The sequence below is a fragment of the Scatophagus argus genome, chromosome 4 (assembly GCF_020382885.2).
Source record: "Scatophagus argus isolate fScaArg1 chromosome 4, fScaArg1.pri, whole genome shotgun sequence".
NCBI classification, from domain to species: domain Eukaryota; kingdom Metazoa; phylum Chordata; class Actinopteri; family Scatophagidae; genus Scatophagus; species Scatophagus argus.
In genome coordinates this window covers 24,173,331-24,191,866 of record NC_058496.1, presented here as the reverse complement: position 1 = coordinate 24,191,866, position 18,536 = coordinate 24,173,331, and the positions used below count along the sequence as shown (strand labels likewise).

At 39.8% G+C, this 18,536-nt stretch overlaps 2 protein-coding genes across 2 annotated transcripts; both read right to left on the bottom strand.

Annotated features, from left to right (window-relative positions):
• Window positions 1-327: 327 nt before the first annotated feature.
• Window positions 328-3,625, bottom strand: ccl19a.1 (chemokine (C-C motif) ligand 19a, tandem duplicate 1). The gene is made up of 4 exons (XM_046385925.1): window positions 3,425-3,625; window positions 1,325-1,448; window positions 1,094-1,208; window positions 328-772 (listed from the first exon to the last, which is right to left on the bottom strand). The coding sequence occupies exons 1-4, from the start codon at window positions 3,486-3,488 to the stop codon at window positions 740-742; spliced, it is 336 nt and encodes a 111-aa protein (XP_046241881.1). The 5' UTR covers window positions 3,489-3,625; the 3' UTR covers window positions 328-739.
• Window positions 3,626-8,138: 4,513 nt separating this feature from the next.
• LOC124057816 (C-C motif chemokine 19-like) lies at window positions 8,139-9,603 on the bottom strand. The gene is made up of 4 exons (XM_046386385.1): window positions 9,443-9,603; window positions 9,047-9,161; window positions 8,740-8,853; window positions 8,139-8,637 (listed from the first exon to the last, which is right to left on the bottom strand). The coding sequence occupies exons 1-3, from the start codon at window positions 9,501-9,503 to the stop codon at window positions 8,745-8,747; spliced, it is 285 nt and encodes a 94-aa protein (XP_046242341.1). The 5' UTR covers window positions 9,504-9,603; the 3' UTR covers window positions 8,139-8,637; window positions 8,740-8,744.
• Window positions 9,604-18,536: the final 8,933 nt, after the last annotated feature.

Here is an 18,536-nt window from a genome sequence, read left to right as displayed (position 1 = left end):
TCCGTATAGATGTTTTTCTGTTCCACCATCACAGTGCTCATGTAATATGCATAGTGACTGATGGAGAGCTTCATTTCATGGACCAATGACAGTCAAGTGAAACCAATGAGCTCGTGGTGGACTACAAAGCTTCAAATATGGATTTTGCTGAAAGGAGCTACAAATTCTAAAATGTGGACGCTTGATACGCATCTTCAACCTGGCAGCACAGAAGATCAATACATATAGGACAGTTTCAAGGTGGACTCCTGAGATTAGTGCCACCAAGTCAGTGTCTGACCTAACGTGAATCTTACTGTGACTTCTATTAGAGAATGATAGACATGATCAGGATCAGAAAAAACAAAGCTTTATTTTGATAGAAGTCAACAATTGATGACACCCATACAAAGACAAACTGGTGCTGCCTGAGTAGTTCACTTGTTAAGAGTCACCTTATGGAGACACACACTCAATGTTCACATTTAAAACCTCGATATTTCTCTTAAAACCTAAAATATCACAAAAATATAAAAATCCTTCAACATGTTTTAATTTCATAGTAATCCAAACATAATTTTCTAAAATAGTAAAATAGATAAAGCACTCTTAACAATCGGCTGAATCACTATGATTAGACTTATAATTTAATATATATAATTTGGATCTATTTATTGCATGGCTTGATTAACCCCTTCTCCTTCCTGACTTGCAGTGGGCCATCCTGTTGCTGCTGAAGGGCTCACAGCTCATTCCCAGTTTACTCAGGATCCACTCCAAAGCAGCGTTTGCCCTGTAGACACACAAATAGTTGTCACCACCTCTTCAAACTGATGCGTCTGCCACAAAACAATGAAAGATATACTGTATACTTCTGGCTTGAATGCTTTAAGAAGTACTGATTGGGAATTACTTCACAGTACAATGCTGGTTCCAGCTCCATATTTAGTGCACAGACCAAAGGCGTTGACACAGATGTTTCCAAAACTTAACTGATGATGCAAATTGGTGCAAAATTTGGTACCGCTTTAAAAAAGACAGATTCCAGCATGCAACAAACTAAGTTAATGCCAGTCCCTTTTAAAATGCAGAGCAGCATAATATATTGATGTACCTTGTAGTTGTGTCTCTTGCAATATGCCCTGAGCCACTTAACGTGCTTCACCACTTCGTGGACCCACGGTTCGTCAGCAGGCACGCAGAGGTTCACTTTACGTCTCGTCACCAGACTGCAAGAACACCAGATCCTCTTAGTCAGGGTCATAATGTGACAACTTGCAAAGAAATCAGATGATGTATCCATACTGATTAGACACATCTTCCACTTCACACCAACTAAACTTACATCGTGGCATCAACATTGCAGCCCTCTCCATTGGACTGTCGACGGTAGTTTGCAACAACAAATTTCTCAACTGTTTGGTTTTTGGCCTGCAAGCAGCAGTCCATTGGTAGCTGCGCCAGTATCACTGTAAGACAAATAAGATCTGATCAGTTCATTAGAAAGTGACACACAATGACAAAAATCATTATTTTGAGAATCAACCACAATAGGTTTCAAAGGTAGCTATAAAAGCCAGCCTCTGACCACATTCATTAAACCCTGGGGAGTCTGCAAGGGGGTTAGAGTTTCATATGGCTTGGCTGAAGGGCCCACACAGTTCCACAGCTGCATGGAAGAATGTTTAGTTGACGTGAGAGATGTCATGTGTCATCCATGCCTGGATGATAACTTAGTCCACAGCCCAAGATTTGAGGACCACATCCACATGGTCCAATGGCACCAGAAACATGGAGTGAAGCTGAGTCCATGCAAGTGTAAAGTGTTGAAAAGAAAGGTGAGATTTCTAGGATGTGTGGTGTCTGACAAGGTCTACACTATGGACTTGGAAGTGGCCCAAGTGCAAGCATTGAAAGAGAGGGTGCCCACAACTGTTGGAGATTTGAGATAAAAGACCATCAGCAGCCAGTGCTCCAAGAGTTACATCAAGAGGGGCGTCAAGGGATTGACAGGACTCTAAATGTTATTCAGGACAGATTTTATCGGACCTGCATGCATGCACAATGACACTGAACATTTTGTGGTCCAAGTGTGTGAGTGCCTTAAGGCAAAGCAACCACACTAAATGACTGAAACCCACTGCTAAACATCCACTTGAGCTTAGGTACACAGGCTTGTTGCATTTGGAGGCCTGTAAGCGAGGATTTGAAGATGTTCTAGTTGTAATGGACCATTGTACTTGTTTTGCACTGATTTAGGTTACCAAGAATAAGACAACTGTTGCTGAGAAACTATTGAACATTTTTGCCCTTTGTTTTGTATTCTGGAGATGATTCATGATGACATGAGTAGGGAGTTTGAAAACCAGCTGATGGCTAATGCACGGGTTCGAACATAAGCTTTATTTGGAGTGGTTCATATGAAACAGGTGACATTTTGTTGACTGATTTCCTTTTGAAAATATGTCAGAATAAGTAGTATCTTTTATCTCTCTATTTAAATTTACTTTGTGCACCTGGAACAAAGTGCTGTGTAAAAAATAGATCTCTTGCTCTTTGAAACTTGACGCTATAAAGTCTTTACAATAGTACAGTACAATAAAATACCATATTGTGATCTGAACTCAACTGGAGTTGATCCCTAGAGGAAAGTTATGGAGAAAATCTGTGGTTTAGAGCCTTGCTCAAGGAGAACTTTTCTTTATTCAGGATGTACTGATGTCCTCTCTTAGAGATACATGCAGGATGTAGACACACCTCACAACTGAACATTCCCACAGACAGCTCTGAGTCATCATTAAAGTAACAAAAAATTGCATCATTAGCTTTTGTCACAGGGATTTCCAGCAGTTAACTATTAACTTTCTACCTCGTGATGAAAACTTTCACTCACCACAGCCTTATTGTGTTTGCATTGCTCCTTTGCACTGATAAGTAACATTCAGATATAACAGAAAGAGGTTATCTAATTTTCCTGTTGTTAAGTGCTGCATAGATTTCAGAATGAAAGCACTTATTTGAGGTCAGTTGAAGCTATTGAAGTTCTTTGCTTTCATATATACTTTAGATTATATTTTGTGCATACATTATATCTGTTTAATCTGTTATCTGTTTAATTTGTCATTTTATTGTTTTTATTATTTATTAAGACCATTATTAAGACCAACTATTATTAATTACAAATTCAGAAATCTGAATTTTCAAGTGAAATGAAGGACCACACACGAGTATTTAAGCCTCAAATATAGCCTGTTCTTTTCTTGCTTATTTTGTAAACCGCAACTTCCTTTTGGAGCTGTTCCAGGTGGATCTGTGCAGATAAATTTCATCACATTAGCCCAGAAAGACTGAGTCAACAACCATTCATTTCACATGCTGTTAGAATCTGATAACGAGCCAAGCAATATGCCTAAAAAAAACAAACAAAAAAAAAAACAAAACTTACCTGTGCAGCTGTAGGTGATGAAGAGGATGCAGAAGAAGAGCTTGGCATCAACCCACGGAGCCATGTCTGGTCTTTGAGCTGGAGATGTTGATGTCTCTGTGTTTCTGGAAGATGACTGGCTGATGAAAAGCCTGTCCTTTCTTTCAGCACCTACAGTGACAAAGGACGTGAGGTGGCTGCCTCTGTCTGGCAGCCTCGGTCAACCTTAAATATTGGACAATGTCCCCTCCCCTCTCCCACAAGTCAATGCATTCTGTTTGTTATTGCTTCAAGCCTTACACATTTCACAACCCCCCTTCTGATGGGAAAAACCCTCTTGTGTATCTTTTATCTGCTCTTTTTTCAGTTCCCATCCCTTCCCAGACGTGGACGGCTCTTCTAAGGTAACAGGAACAGTTTATCACACTTTGAGTCAGACCACCTCCGGGACAAAGGAGTACTTCTCTAATATCTGCACTAACACAAGCAGTTACTGATTTAACCCTCAGAGAACCACTGATCAACATTTACACATAAATAGGGAAACAAAAATATAAATGGGCTTTTTAAAGCTTTGATTCTTGCATTGTAAAACAAAATTTTATAATTTCTATTTAAAAAGAAATTCAAAATGATAAATTTACCACAACCTTATTTTTATGCATCCCACAGAAGCACTTTTGGCTGTGTCTTATTTTCACAGTGGGAGGTATAGCATTTATAATGTGCCTTATATGATAAGTATTCAGTGCTACAAATTTGTTTGTTTTTTGAAAGTCATATGGAAAAGCTATCACAAACCATGTTCAGGCTGAAGAAATCCATCCATTCTCTATACCGCTTATCTGTGCAGGGTCACAGGGGTGCTGGAGCCTATCCCAGCTAACCACGGGCCAGAGGCGGGATGCACCCAAGAATGGTCGGCAGTTAATTGCAGGACTGGCACACAAAGACACACACACTCCCACATAGAGTAGCCAGTTAACCTAATGTGCATGTTTGTGGGAGTGTGAGAGGAAGCTACAGAGAAGGACCCTGGACTTGAACCTGAAACCCTCTTGCTGTGAGGAAACAGTGTACCCTCTGGGCGTGTAGTACTTTTTATTTCAGCAGTTGCTTGACCAGAAATAAATCACAAAACGAAACCCCTAAGCAAGAACAAACACTAGCATTATCACAGTTTTAATGTACTTCCTTTATTTATTTATTGTAATGTCAAAGCAGGTGACACCTTTCTGGAAAAAGATGTTTCCAGTGAAACAAATTTGCATTGTGTCAACAAACAATCAAACAGTCAAACAATAACATTTCCTCTTCTTTACTTACTTTACTGTAGAAGTTGAGAATGGTCTGGCTGAGCTTTGGTCTCTTAATATTGACACAGTTAATTTGTTTGCTATAAGATCAGCTTCTACTGCCTGTTTGCTCGGTTACGTAAGGTAAACCCTGAAGGAGCATTTACAGAGAAAGTTTCGTTTTCATGTAAACCATTAGTTGAATGTTTTCCTTATTTGTCTGTGGTATATACCCTCTTGGAGTTCCCCTGCTGAAGCCCTTACAGGAAAATGAATAAAAGTTGAAGGACTGGAAGTATTGCCTGAGGAGGAATATCTGGAATGCAGCCCTGCAGTCCTGGTCCAACAGCTGTATCCAGCCAAATGGAAAAAAGGAACAAACACGTTAATGCACATCTGCATCCTAAAGTGACAGAAAAGAACCTTGTGCCTTTTAAGACTATGTTAAATACAATATTATTGTCTACAGTAACTGCTGTGCTAACGTGGCAAGCATAAAGTTTTGTGAAGGTCAAGGTCAAAGAGGTTTTTATATATTATTGGTAATTTAACACATAAATACATTTTCTTGATAAAATCACACTTGAAATGAAGTTAATTTAAATGTTTATAAGAATATTAAAGATTTTTGGCCACTTGGGGGAGTGCAGCAAGTAGTAAACACACTACTGAGATATTATCACCTTATGAACAAGTTAGCAAGCATTTGCTTATTTCAGTTTGCTATTACTTAGCAGACTCAGAACAACATTTTCACTCTCTTGGAATTTCTGGTTCAGCTCTGAGTCCAATATAAGTCCAGCACTCAGTCTTATTTAGCTCTGTTTTTGGTCTCTACCAACTCCAGAGAATCATTTGTGTCTGATAATATAGAGTGGGTTTGTACGCCTTTTTAACTGGAGATAGCGGATGGACCCAAAAGCCACACAGACAAGAACAATGAGAGTGAAGTAAATATCAAAGTTGAGGGCAGTAAAATCAGTCACTAGAGAAAGATGAAAGATGCTAAAATGCTGCTTAGAACTAATGAAAACTGCAATTAGTTAGTGATAATTTTCTGTGCTCTCATCATTACAGCTGATCCCTTTACATTATACAGCATATGGGCCCATAGTTAGTATAAACATATCAATCATACACATCAACAGTTAGGGCGGCACGGTGGTGCAGCGGTGAGCACTGTCACCTCATAGCAGGAGGGTTTCAGGTTCCTGTGTGGAGTTTGAATGTTCTCCCTGTGCCTGCATGGATTTTCTTTGGCAAACTTTCTTTGGCAAATCAGTTCACACAATGCTAAAAAACTCTTCCAGACCATGTACTCATCTAAATTTTGGGAAAATATTGTACTTTTCACTTTACTACATTTATTTGAAATAGATAAGGTTTTATAGAGGCTACAATAAGCTTTTAAAATACGAACCATCTTTCCAGTTATATTTGCAAATAGTATAAATTACTTAAAATTAACTCCACCTCAACCAGCAGCAATAGTCAAATGTTCTTACAAGTTACATCATGAGTACTTTTACCTTCGGCACTTTGCAGAGCTGTTAGTAGATGCTCAGGGAGTTGAGTTTGGTTTTTGAGAGGTCTGTGGCCCCACATGCACTGTGGGAAACTCCACATGTTGCTCTTGGATATAAGAAGACATGTTCTTTGGCCTTGAGGACAGTGAGCTCAGAGACCCTGTTCTGTCACGGGGGGTCAAATGGTCAACTGAAGTTGGGAGGACTTCCTGCTATCAAATGCAAGTTGAGGTCCCAGTAATACCAGCGTATTCTCATAAATGCTAAGAATTAATAGCAACAATTACTCGTCACTCACAGTAACTAGACAACAGTGACTGCAGAATCTACTATTTATGCCTAAAATATCTTCAGATTAATAGTTTGTGACATGTATGTTGGATGTTGATTACTGTTGGATAAACACATAAATAAATCAGAACACATTAAGCAGGGGAAGCTGCCTTAAATCTTAAACCTTAAATGAAAACACAGTAAGGCAGAATTGGAGCTCAGTTCTTCCTGGTAAAATAAATGATTCTGAAACGAATCTGTAATCTGAATCTGAATTTGTAAATCAAATTCCCCAACCTTCCCTTACATGACTAAATTAGGTGATAACTGAGATTAAGTCATGTTATACAAACATGTGGAATTAATCATTAGGACGAGAAAAGAGGAGGAGGAGCAACAACATTTAATCTGGTCTTTCAAGGTCAAATGTATTTCAAGCCCATTTCATGTTAAGCTAAATGTAAGTATAAATATTTCTGTTGAGCTTTAAAATAATCAAATATGTCAAGTAAAATTGCAGAAATGACATTATAGACTGAGCTGAGTGGCTCCATCAGCACCCTGTTGTATCTCCTACATGTGCTCTGTTTTCCTGGACTCCAAACAAGGGGCAGAGCCTGAGACCCACAGCAGACGACTGTTGCTGTGCTGGGCAATTCCCAAGTGGAAAAGCGTCACAGGGGAAGAGAGAGCTCATCAAAACACATGCAGGTATACAGAGAAACCAGCAAGTGGAGTGAACAGCTTTAAGCACATCGTGTTTGTCACATTTAGAGAAAAATAAAAGCAAGCTAAGAAACATTCAGCCACTTGACACAGTTTAAATGAATACAAATACACAAACACTGAGAGTGATTTAGAACACAACACCAGTTTACAAGAGACACTGACCACAAATAATTTGGTGAGATCCACCACATGTTACTGGTGCTGGAAAGTGAGTTGAAATTATTTTTATGATTTTACTGCTCTTGAGAATTTCCCTTTAATCGTCTGTTTCAGGGCTTTCGAACTTAGTTTTCATCAGCATATGCAAAGCTAAGAATCAGGGAAAGTTTAGCATGTACAATTCTGAGAAAGTGAGCAAACTATATCTGCTGAGATGGGCAAAAGCTCAGTTGAGATTGTTTTGTCAGATGTTGATTTAGTTAGCTTTTTGGTAGGCTACTTGCATGTTTTGTTGTTGTTTTTTCTACACTTATTCTATTATGTATTGCCATATCGGTGCAGTGTTGGTTTTTCTTTATGTTTTCTCTTGTGCGCTGAACTGTGCTGCACCTGTAGGAAATTGAGCGTAGTGTTATTCCATTCTTGCAACAGATGATTGGTATCAGCTGCTTTGTTCACACTTCACTACCACTGACTCATATCAGCTGCATGACTACCACGTGCATATTCATACAGTTGTAAAGTGTGACCATTATAATATAACGTCTTTTACTATTGCACCTTTAATATGCTCTTGCCAAAAACAACTGCTCCCTCCAATACCTCTTCCTCCTCCATATGAGCTAAGTGTTACAAGATTTAATGATACTGAATAACCATTTTACATGTTGGACAAATGCTCTGAAAATCTGTGCAGAGGATGCAGTCATGTGATGTGGTTCAGTTTAAATGAAAAGCGGCTACAACTACAAGTTACAAAATAATATCAAACTTTATTTTTGAACAACTGTCAGCATCAGTTTACGCACACACAAGTCATCTCAACATTTTGTACTTGTCTTAACTGAAACAGCACTGATAGTTCCACAAGTACCTTACAGTCTTATGATTCAAATGAAAACACACAAATCATCATCACATCATTGTCACTCTAACTTACAGGCTTTACCCTCCAAGCAAGTCAGCCCAATTCTCTCTCTCATTTTTATATTGCATTTCACTCACAGGGATAATAAAAATGAATTAGACAAAGAGAAAAGGGATTAATGAAAAGAAACACATGCAGAACTGTACATCGATGATTCCTCAGTGAGCGTACAGGTCTGATCCTTGTTTTGATCTTCTACAGTACAACACAGGGCCATTCTGAGACTCTGAACAGAAATGGAAATGACAGTGACTTCTGTTTCAGGCTCTCAAATTTCAGTCAGCGCTTCAGCCATCTTTTCCCAGGGTCCACTCTTCTTTAGACCTACAGAAATGAAGTACAGTGATAAGGCAGGGTAAGGTAGAATTTTACTGTTTTTAAAGCTCATACAAAAATCAGGCAATATAATACATATGTGTCATTTACCTGATTTATTGACCTGATTGTTTTTTCCTCTCCAGAAAAGCAATGTGTTTTTTCACCCAATCTTCTTCGCTGGGGTGGGAGACACACAGTGTTCTTCCGACCTTTGTAATGAACCTGAAAAAGCAGATGAGAGACTGAGAAGTGAGATTAGGCTGCAGGCCTCAGAGGTGAAAAACAAATCCACATTCCCATTACTTTTATTAAGCATACTGTTGTGCACGGTAGGACGCAGAAATAATAAAACAAAGCAGCTACTGTAACAGTTCAGAAAAGGTTCTTCCGCCTAATGTAAATATGTTACACTTACGCAGTAGCACTGATCTCACATCCCTTCCCAGCATCCTGAATGATGTAGTGGTCAAGAATTTGGAGCGGCAAAAACTTATTAGTGGTCCTCAGACAGCAGTCCACCGCAATCTCGGCTGCAGGAAGATGGAGAAACAAAATTATCAGGGAGAGAAAAGAAATGATCAGAAAATGTAAAAGGGATTAGGACATAAAATCAACAGGTGGATTTCTCGATGAAAGCTGAACTGCACAGAAGGTACAAAGGTCACTTGCAGTTTCTGCCTCAAGACTCTGTTTAGATTTCAAATTTGGTTTATTTTGACTCCTTCCAACTGAAAGATCGCATGCACTTTACACCCGCACTACTTTCTGAAATATGGATCTGTTTCACAGCTAACTGTATGTTATGTCATACCTGTTGCGAAGCCAACACAGATGAAACCCAGCAAGAGCAGAGCTGCAGCTCGAGAGGCCATGTCTTCGTCTTTTAGCAGGTGTGAGCTCAGGTTGTCTGTTTCAGTGAGTCTTCAGGTGTGTGAAGGTGCTGCTGTGACAAGGGGAGCTGCAGGTGCATTTATAGTTGTACAATAGAAAGTGAAAGTGTGCTCTGTGCTCACTGACTGGAAATTGGGAAAAATTGGCACTGAGTTTGCACGTGCCCAGTCAGTTACCTTTTCATTGCTCCTCTCTCTTTAATCACTTGCCAAAACCCTCTTGTGTGTCTGTTCAGATGTTACCCTGAGGCGGATCTTTAACTGGCGATCGTCTTTCAAATACCCTCCACACTTCATATGATCCATACCTGCATTAAAATGATATAGTCCATTCAGAACACAAACACAAATTAACAAACACTACATTTTCTACTGTGCATTAGCATCCAAAATTTTGTACCAACATTCAGACCTTTTTACATTTCTATTTTTCTTCAATACAATAAAGCAAGGAGTCTGGGTTTCCCTCAAGTTTCATCAAAATTTCAGTGTTCAATGTCAGTGTTAGGGTTAGGGTTAGAGTTTCACTTGTCAGGGAAAATGATCATTTCAGTTTGATTGATGCCAGTCAGTGCATATTTGTTAAGTGTTAAGCTTAAGTGTCAACTGAAATGAAATCATTGAGAGCAAACGAAGAGTCAGTGAACAGTAAGGGATAATAGTGACTGAACATAGGGTGGGGATCACCTGTGGTATTTTACTACACACCTCTTTTACGTGTTGAGTTGTGCTGTACAGTTTGCTGAAAGGTGCATCTAGAAATAAAAGGCAAATAAAAGGACTCTTTTATAAGCACATCTTTTTATAAGCGCATCTGAATTGCCAGGAAGTGGAAAGTTGTTCGTACAGTAAACCAAGATCTAATCTTTATCTTAATCTCTGCCCATCTTCTCTTTTCAGTAACAATCCGATGACAGTTAGGTTTGGGGATTTTTCATGGAATGCATGAAAGCAGCACTTACTTGTGTGAATGTTTATGCGTGTGTGTGCATGCATGTGTTTGATTACGATCTGTGAGTGTGGGAGTTGTCGAGTGGTAGAAGAAAAACTTTTCCCGCCAGAAGCATAGGTTTTGCCAAGAGTGATGCAACTGTTCAAGCCTTGAGGCACTGTGAGGATAAGTTTATTTCACAAGCAGTTAATTTCCGATCACTCTGAAAGTTGGACAGTGTGCAGTGGTTCAAAATAAATTTCCTTTATTCTTTGACAAGTGGTTCAAAATTTTGGAAATTGTACATATTTTTGATTTAGTAAGATGAGAAGATGAGAAGATCAATAACAATTTGAAGTCAGTGCATTAAAACAACAATAATACATTTCATGCACAAGAGTGTGACTTTATTTCCCATTCTACAGTTTTTATAGCATCATTCAGCCAAATATTTTCCATAATAAAAGTTTACAGTGTGAATTCAGTACAAATGCATAAACATGCTGACTTACAGTTACTACTTACTCTTCAAAAGCACTCGGCACACAGATGAATGCTGATGTTGCTATGTAACTGCTGGATGTGTAAATAGGCAGCAGTATGCAGCTGTATGCTAACAACAGTTTAATCAACAAGCTCATCACCTTTCCAGTATATCAGCCTCCCCCCATCAGGTCATGGCCTGCTAAACCTGGTGCTTCTCCATCCTGCCAGCCTCCCAATCCACCAAAACCCTGCTGTCCTCCAATAAGCTCTTCTAACATCACCTTACCTCTATTCTTTGTCCTTTGCTTGGATCCACTCTGTAAACTTCATAAGAGTCTTTTTTCTTTTCTTTTTATTTCACCTCTGGACACAGCCAGGCTAGTTGTTTCCTAAGCTAAGCTAAACAAACACATCCAAACTTCGGCTTTGTATTCAAAAAGGAAGCATTTTGGGGAAATATCAATTTTATGCCAGGGAAGCATTTTGGGAACTAAATGCTTTTTGGGAAATATCAGTTTTTGCTGAATGAGAAGATCAATCATGGTTGCCTATCAGTCGACTGAACATGAAACTAGTGCCAGCAGCCAGTTATAGCTCGCTAATCAACAAGCGGTGTCCTAGAATCCCCACTGACACCAAAGTGTAAAAACCTCTTTTTTTGCTTTGTTTTTGAAAATAACCGATTTTATGATTGATTTTACTTCAACAGTGTGCCTTCACACAGGAGACATTATATACCAGTGTGGGTGAATAACCTTATTATTCATTGTGTTCAGGAGGAAGCTGCATTCAAAATAGAAGAAGAAATGGATTAGAAAGAAATGACTCACTAACAAGTTCTGTGCCTTCACATACTGCTGACTACTGAATTTTTTTTTTCATTTTGACTTTTCTCTGGAAAATTATAAGCAATGATGAAGTGAAGGCTTTTATTGTAAATACTGCGAAGACTGACTGCAGCTTTGCATGAAATGTTGAGCCCACCACCATCCATGTGGTTAAATCTGGACATAGATATTTAGATTAAATTTTAAGATTAAATGAGATTAAATTTAAAAACTATAAAATGTGGAAAAACCCACCTCACCTCTGTAATAAAAACACAGGAAACTATAAACTATTTAACCATTTAGAGGTGCATGGAGGTCAGCTAATTTTCTAGAATGCAGGGCATCACTTTTTCTCCATTTTAAGGGCACCTTAGAGGGCACTTCATGTCTCTTTATCTAGCATAGAGGCATCTATGGTAGAATCCACCAGTGTTTAAAGCTGCATTGCATGGCAGAGGTAAATGCTTATTAAAACATTCTTCATTATAAGCTGTCATCTAGATACTCTAGATACATATTTAGTCCAGACATAGCCACTGGGCTTGTCTCAGGCATCCAGCAGTCAGTTATGTCAACAGACCGTAAGAGGTGGTGTAATTCGTAGATTTAATTTAGATTGAGGGTAGATTTGTGTACTGAGTGCATGTTTGAATCACAGCACACTAACCAAATGTATCCTGTTTTACACACCTGTTCTTTGGCTCTGTTCCTAATAAAATAAATAATAAAAAAAAAAAAAAAAAAAAAAAAAATTCACAAGTAATTTTGGTTTTAAGTTTCACAATCTGTTCATCGATTATGGAAAGGCAAAAATGACAGTTTATACTCATTTATCCAGAAATGTGCACCCATGTTGATTTGTTACGGATCCAGACATCCATTCACTATCCAGACATCCATTCACTATCCATCCATCCATCCATTCACTATCCATCCATCCATTTTCTATACCGCTTATCCGTCAGGGTCGCGGGGGAGCTGGAGCCTATCCCAGCTGACTACGGGCGAGAGGCGGGGTTCACCCTGGACTGGTCGCCAGTCAATCGCAGGGCCAACACACAAAGACAGACAACCACACACTCTCACACTCACACCTAGGGGCAATTTAGAGTAGCCAATTAACCTAATGTGCATGTTTTTGGTATTGTGGGAGGAAGCTGGAGTACCCAGAGAAAACCCACGCAGGCACAGGGAGAACATGCAAACTCCACATAGAAGGGCCCAGACCGGGATTCGAACCTAGAACCCTCTTGCTATGAGGCGACAGTGCTAACCACTGCACCACCGTGCCGCCCTCCATTCACTATCTAAATCCCAAATCAGTTTTAGGACAGGCTTTGTCTTGTCTTGTCTTGTCTCACATTATTATCTTCATCTTGTTTTTCTCATGACCCTTACAGTTCTTCTAAGGAGAAATGAGCAAACCACTCACCTGTAAACTGATAAATTGAACCTGAGATCACATCTGGGAAAGGAATTTAAGGGCAGATTCAGAGATTAGTGAAGAGTGAAAAGTGAATAGTTATCGCTCAAAAAAAGCCTTGAAGGGTCATAACCTCTTTTATCTTGGGTTTTCTGTTGATCAAGTTTCACTTCCAGTTTTACTGCCAGTTTATCATTTTCATCCACTATTGTTGCTGCTATCCAATATGTCAAATGCATCATTTGCATCAAAGCATTTCTCCCAAGAAACACCAGACACTGGGCACCAAATGTAAAAAACTGTTGAAAGCTTTTTGTCCATGCTGGGGATGGTAATTTGTCCACTTTTCATCTCAAGAACTATTTGATGGATTGTCATTCAGACATCAGGGCGGCACGGTGGTGCAGAGATTAGCACTGTCGCCTCATAGCAAGAGGGTTCCAGGTTCGAATCCCGGTCTGGGCCCTTCTATGTGGAGTTTGCATGTTCTCCCTGTGCCTGCGTGGGTTTTCTCCGGGTACTCCGGCTTCCTCCCACAATACCAAAAACATGCACATTAGGTTAATTGGCTACTCTAAATTGCCCCTAGGTGTGTGTGTGAGAGTGTGTGGTTGTCTTTCTTTGTGTGTTGGCCCTGCGATTGACTGGCGACCAGTCCAGGGTGTACTCCGCCATTTTCCTGCACCTGGAGGTGTAAATGTCCGTGGTGGTGCATAGGCTGTGTCCCACAGTCTTCTGTGCAGCTTTCACCACCCTCTGCAGAGCCTTCTTCTCTGCTGCCGTGCCACACTGTGATGCAGGAGCACAGGACGCTCTCCACCACACATCTGTAAAAAGATGTCAGGACTGAGCTCCCCAGTCCAGCACGCCTCAGCCTCCTGAGGAAGAAGAGGCGCTGCTGTGCCTTCCTGATGAGGCAGGAAGTGTTGTTGCTCCAGGTGAGGTCGTCCGTTATGTGGACACTCAGAAGCTGGAGACCACCTCCACTGCTGTCCCTCTGATGTACAGGGGAGGAAGGGGAAGATGTCTTCCCCTTCTGAAGTCCATGATAATCTCCTTGGTCTTCTTCACGTTGATGCAGAGGTTGTTTTCTCAGCAGCTCCTGCCTGTAGTCGGACTCGTCGCTGTTGACGATGCATCCAACCACAGCTGACATCAGGCAGCTCGGATGTTGTGCTGAGCAGTCGTGTGTGAGCAGGGTGAACAGGAGGGGGCTCAGCACACAGCCCTGGGGGGAGCCGGTACTGAGGGTGATGGGGGAGGAGATGTCGTGGATCTTTATGGACCGCGGCCTGTCCATCAGGAAGTCCAGGACCCAATTGCAGAGACTGGAGCTCGGTCTGAGAGTACTGAGTTTGTGGATCAGTGTCTGTGGAATGATTTTATTAAAAGCTGATGTAAAATCCGTGAAGAGCAGACAGACATAGGAGTCACAAAACAACAACTTAAAAGAAGATGAAAAGTTGCACAGAGCTGAAGTGATAATCCTGTACAAATTCACAAAGGTCATATGAGTTATAGTCATGTGATTCATTGTTGACGGTAAAAATAAGTGACGTTTTAATGTATTCAACAATAATGTGCCCTATATGTCCAAGTACAGAAATGTATTCACAATATTCTTTACCGTGGCCTGACTCATGGATGCATTTACTACTTGCACCCAGAGGACAACAACATCCTCTGCTGGAACAATCAACCCTTCATGAATAAATTTCTCACATGGGAAAAGGCAGCTATGGGAGTGTAAACAAGCCTGGGAAAACACGCAATTTTCAGGAAAGAAGAGAAGCTCAAGATTTCGCTTTAGTCTACTACACTTGCCAGTAAAATAGGTCTGAAACAGGGAAGCAGGCGAGAATTGATTCGGTGAAGAAAGCCCAGAGGTAATCTGTTTGCAAGAAATCAAAACTGTGCTTGGAGAATTTCAAACAGTCCTGTTGTGGGGCGGAGCACATGGTGGAAATGTAACTGCAGCCATACTTGTGTTTACATACGCAGTGAACTGATGTTCTGCTAAAACACTGAATGTGTTTTAGCTGCACCTTTGATGGCCAAATGTCTATGCAAAGCTGAATGCACGAGAGAGAGCGATGGGAGCAATACACTACACACAGAACAACTGCAGTCTTTCTTTAACACACTGATTGGTACCTATGTGCAGTAGCTCCTATCATTTTTGGCTTGTCACCCCTTAAAACAAAGAATTGTCCACAATGGTTGCAATAAGCACTGGAAGTTTTTTTCACTTATCAGTATCCATTTGTATCTGACCGACCAAGCAGCATTGGATGTCAGGTTTTAGAGGAATAGTTTGACATTTGGTAAATATGCTTCTTTGCTTTCTTTCTGAGAGACAGATTAAAACACTGATACCACCTTGATACCCGTCAGTTAAATATGAAGTTGCAACAGAGTGTAGCTAGTCTTGTTCTTTCCAAAGGTTAAAAAAACAGTCCCCAACACCTATAAAGCACATTGCATCTTGTTTATATAATCTGTAGAACAATATGTCAGTGGCAACTATGACTTCCTTGCTAACTGCACAGGTGCTAAGAGGTAGATTTTATTATCTTTGGACAGATCGGAACTAACTGTTTTCCCATGTTTCTGGCCTTTGTGCTAAGCTAGGCTAAACATGACTGACTGCAGGTATCAATCAGGGCCTATTTCCCTAAGCTTTAAATTGTTCCTTTAGTGTCACTGAGCAGCTTATACAGTGCATTTAGCTTGACAGTGAAATGAATCAGAAGGGTATAAAGATATATCCCTTCTTCTTATAATAGCATGTATCGTGCTCGTGTGGCACTATGGATAGTTCTATAGCTGCTTATGTATGTACATAGTATTGTGTTGACTTTTGTGTAGTTTTGTGTAGCACCTGGTCCACGGAGGTTGGACGTTATCTTGTTTCACTGTGTACTACTGTAAACAGCTGAAATGACAATAAATAAAAAATACCTGACTTGACTTGACTTGACTTTACAGACACAACAAGAGGTTCTGTTTGGATGCAAACTGAACAGCATGCAGGATGTACATCTGGGATGAAGCAGGCCTGCCAGGTCCTAAGCATCAGAGTGAAACTAGACCATATCTGGTCATCTGTCTGTGGCTCTCACACTATTTTTGGGCATTTGATTAGTGGGTGTACAAGAATTCAAACTATGATTCCAACAAGAGGATGCCACCAGTGCACGCTTATGTTTTAGTTTAAGCCACAATATTTTCATTTTAATTTTTCAAAATGGTGTTTTTCTCATAATCTTGCTTGCATATGAAGTTCATCTGATGACCTTCAGTTTATCATAACAGGCTTCCTTTTCTTCTGCTCAATGTTGAAATGAAACTTAATGCCTCTCTTTTCATTGGAAAGGGACTCAACTTTCTCTGTTATGTTTGGAGGTGTATTTACGCACAGTGAGTCACTACTGAAGAGGAACTAAGCTCCTAGCAGCAGTTAACTTATACCATTATTAGCTGCTGGTGACAAAAACAACTGATCACAGGCACTCTGCAATTAAACACAGGCAAAATGTATTTTTTTAATTATGCTCATGGTCACTTGATTGCCAAACGCCTCCATAAAAGTGTCATGCAAATGCCTAACGTTTCGTTTTCTGTCATTTTCTATCAATGCTAGTGCACTTGCTTCATGTTCAAGCTTGTTTTATAGGTTTGAAATGCAGCCAGTTGTGTCTGGTGTAGTTTACCGGAGCATTGTTGTTCTCTTTTCCTATTTAGAGAGTGGAAAATTTCCAACAGCCATCAACTATGTATTGGTCAACTGTATCTGTAGCTGGCTGCACTGCAGCACATTCAGTCCTAACTCGGTTTTGTGTCCCATCTTGAGATTGTGTTTCTGCCAGGTATGTTGGATGCCACATAAACATACCTTGGTTTTGGTTGCATCCTTTTTTTCTTTTTGGCAATTAAAGAATTTTAAGAGATTAAACCTGTGTGTAGCATTCATCTTTTTCCACATCTGCACATTGGTTAATTGAAGGTTTAAAAGGTTCAGTACACAATAGATCTTTCTTAGCCTTGGCAACACAATTCGGTTTTAGCGAAATCTTTGGTTTAGGTTTACCTCAATCTCAATCACTACGGATGAGAAATCAACCTGCTCTTGGACTGGAACAAGACAAAGGTGGTCGGTATAGATTTCAACACTTGAAGATGTGAGACTACTCTCACTGCAATCAACAGCTTTAGAAGGCCATGTTCTGGTTCAACAATGTCAGTAAATAAAGTTTTTAGTTTGCAGAAATTAAACAATCTCAGGCATTGTGTGTCTCTGGGGCAGAGGCATACATACATACATATCTGTTTGCCACAGGGTCCTTTGTGATACTACCACCTAATTGGGCCAAAGTCAAAAATTTTTAACATGTCTAATAATGGCTTTAAATGAGATTTTTTTTAGTTCAAGGCAAAAATGCTTACTAGAATACAGGCACTACTGTCAAATCAATGTTCACGTCCAGAAAGAGTGAAGATGTCTGAAAAAAAAACCCTCAGATTTCAATCAAATCTAGCCTAACTTTAACCTTTCTAAATGCCTTTTGACATGCATATGTTCTAAAGCAGGTATGCTGGCAAGTTAAAAATGAAATGAAAATGTTAAACTGGTAAGTTTCCATTCTAACAATATTTGATATTGTATTCCTCATACATAAGAAATGAGAAATGAAAACTTAAGGGAGACAATATTGATTGAGATTACAGCAGAAGTGAGCTTTTCTGTCTCAACCGAGCAGCAGCGGATAAACTTGATCCACAACTACCAGTAAAAGGTAGACTTTCAGATTTGACATGACTGAGTAATAATAATATTTCTCACTTAGCAAGCTTTCCAGGACTGGATCGTTAAGCAACACAAAAGATTAGGCTTAGCTTTTAATCATAGGTTTCAGAGCACAGAGGAAGACAAAAGGTCCAACTGACAAGATTCATTTAAAATCAAACTGTACAAAGATGTGTCAATTCATGAATCAGCTTTAAAAACTCTTTGCTTTTGAGGAGGAATATCATAAAACTGCTCAGGTATGACACCTAAATATCACTATCACCGGCTGAGGTTTAGACTGAGATTATTGTGGTTTGTGGTTTATGTTGCTTGAGGAAACCAAACCACCCACGCAGTGGCACTGATTTGTGTTTTTATTTTCGAATGAGTACTGCTGTCCCCTAGTGCCTGATACTATATATTGCAATACTCTAAAGTCAAATCACTGCTGGAGATGATGTTAGTGCCCCCTTGCTACAGACTGTGGAGTCCATCTAAGATAAGATAAGATGAACTTGTTGTGGCAGCTCACAAGAACAGAAGAGGAGTGCAGAAA

Coding starts and splice junctions, on each gene's coding strand:
- ccl19a.1 (XM_046385925.1), bottom strand. CDS start 3,488: ATGGCTCCGTGGGTTGATGCCAAGCTCTTCTTCTGCATCCTCTTCATC. Junction 1,449..3,424: donor CATCACCTACAGCTGCACAG/GTAAGTTTTGTT, acceptor TTTGTCTTACAG/TGATACTGGCGCAGCTACCA. Junction 773..1,093: donor GCAAGAGACACAACTACAAG/GTACATCAATAT, acceptor GTGTGTCTACAG/GGCAAACGCTGCTTTGGAGT.
- LOC124057816 (XM_046386385.1), bottom strand. CDS start 9,503: ATGGCCTCTCGAGCTGCAGCTCTGCTCTTGCTGGGTTTCATCTGTGTT. Junction 9,162..9,442: donor CTGTGTTGGCTTCGCAACAG/GTATGACATAAC, acceptor ATCTTCCTGCAG/CCGAGATTGCGGTGGACTGC. Junction 8,854..9,046: donor TGTGAGATCAGTGCTACTGC/GTAAGTGTAACA, acceptor CTGCTTTTTCAG/GTTCATTACAAAGGTCGGAA.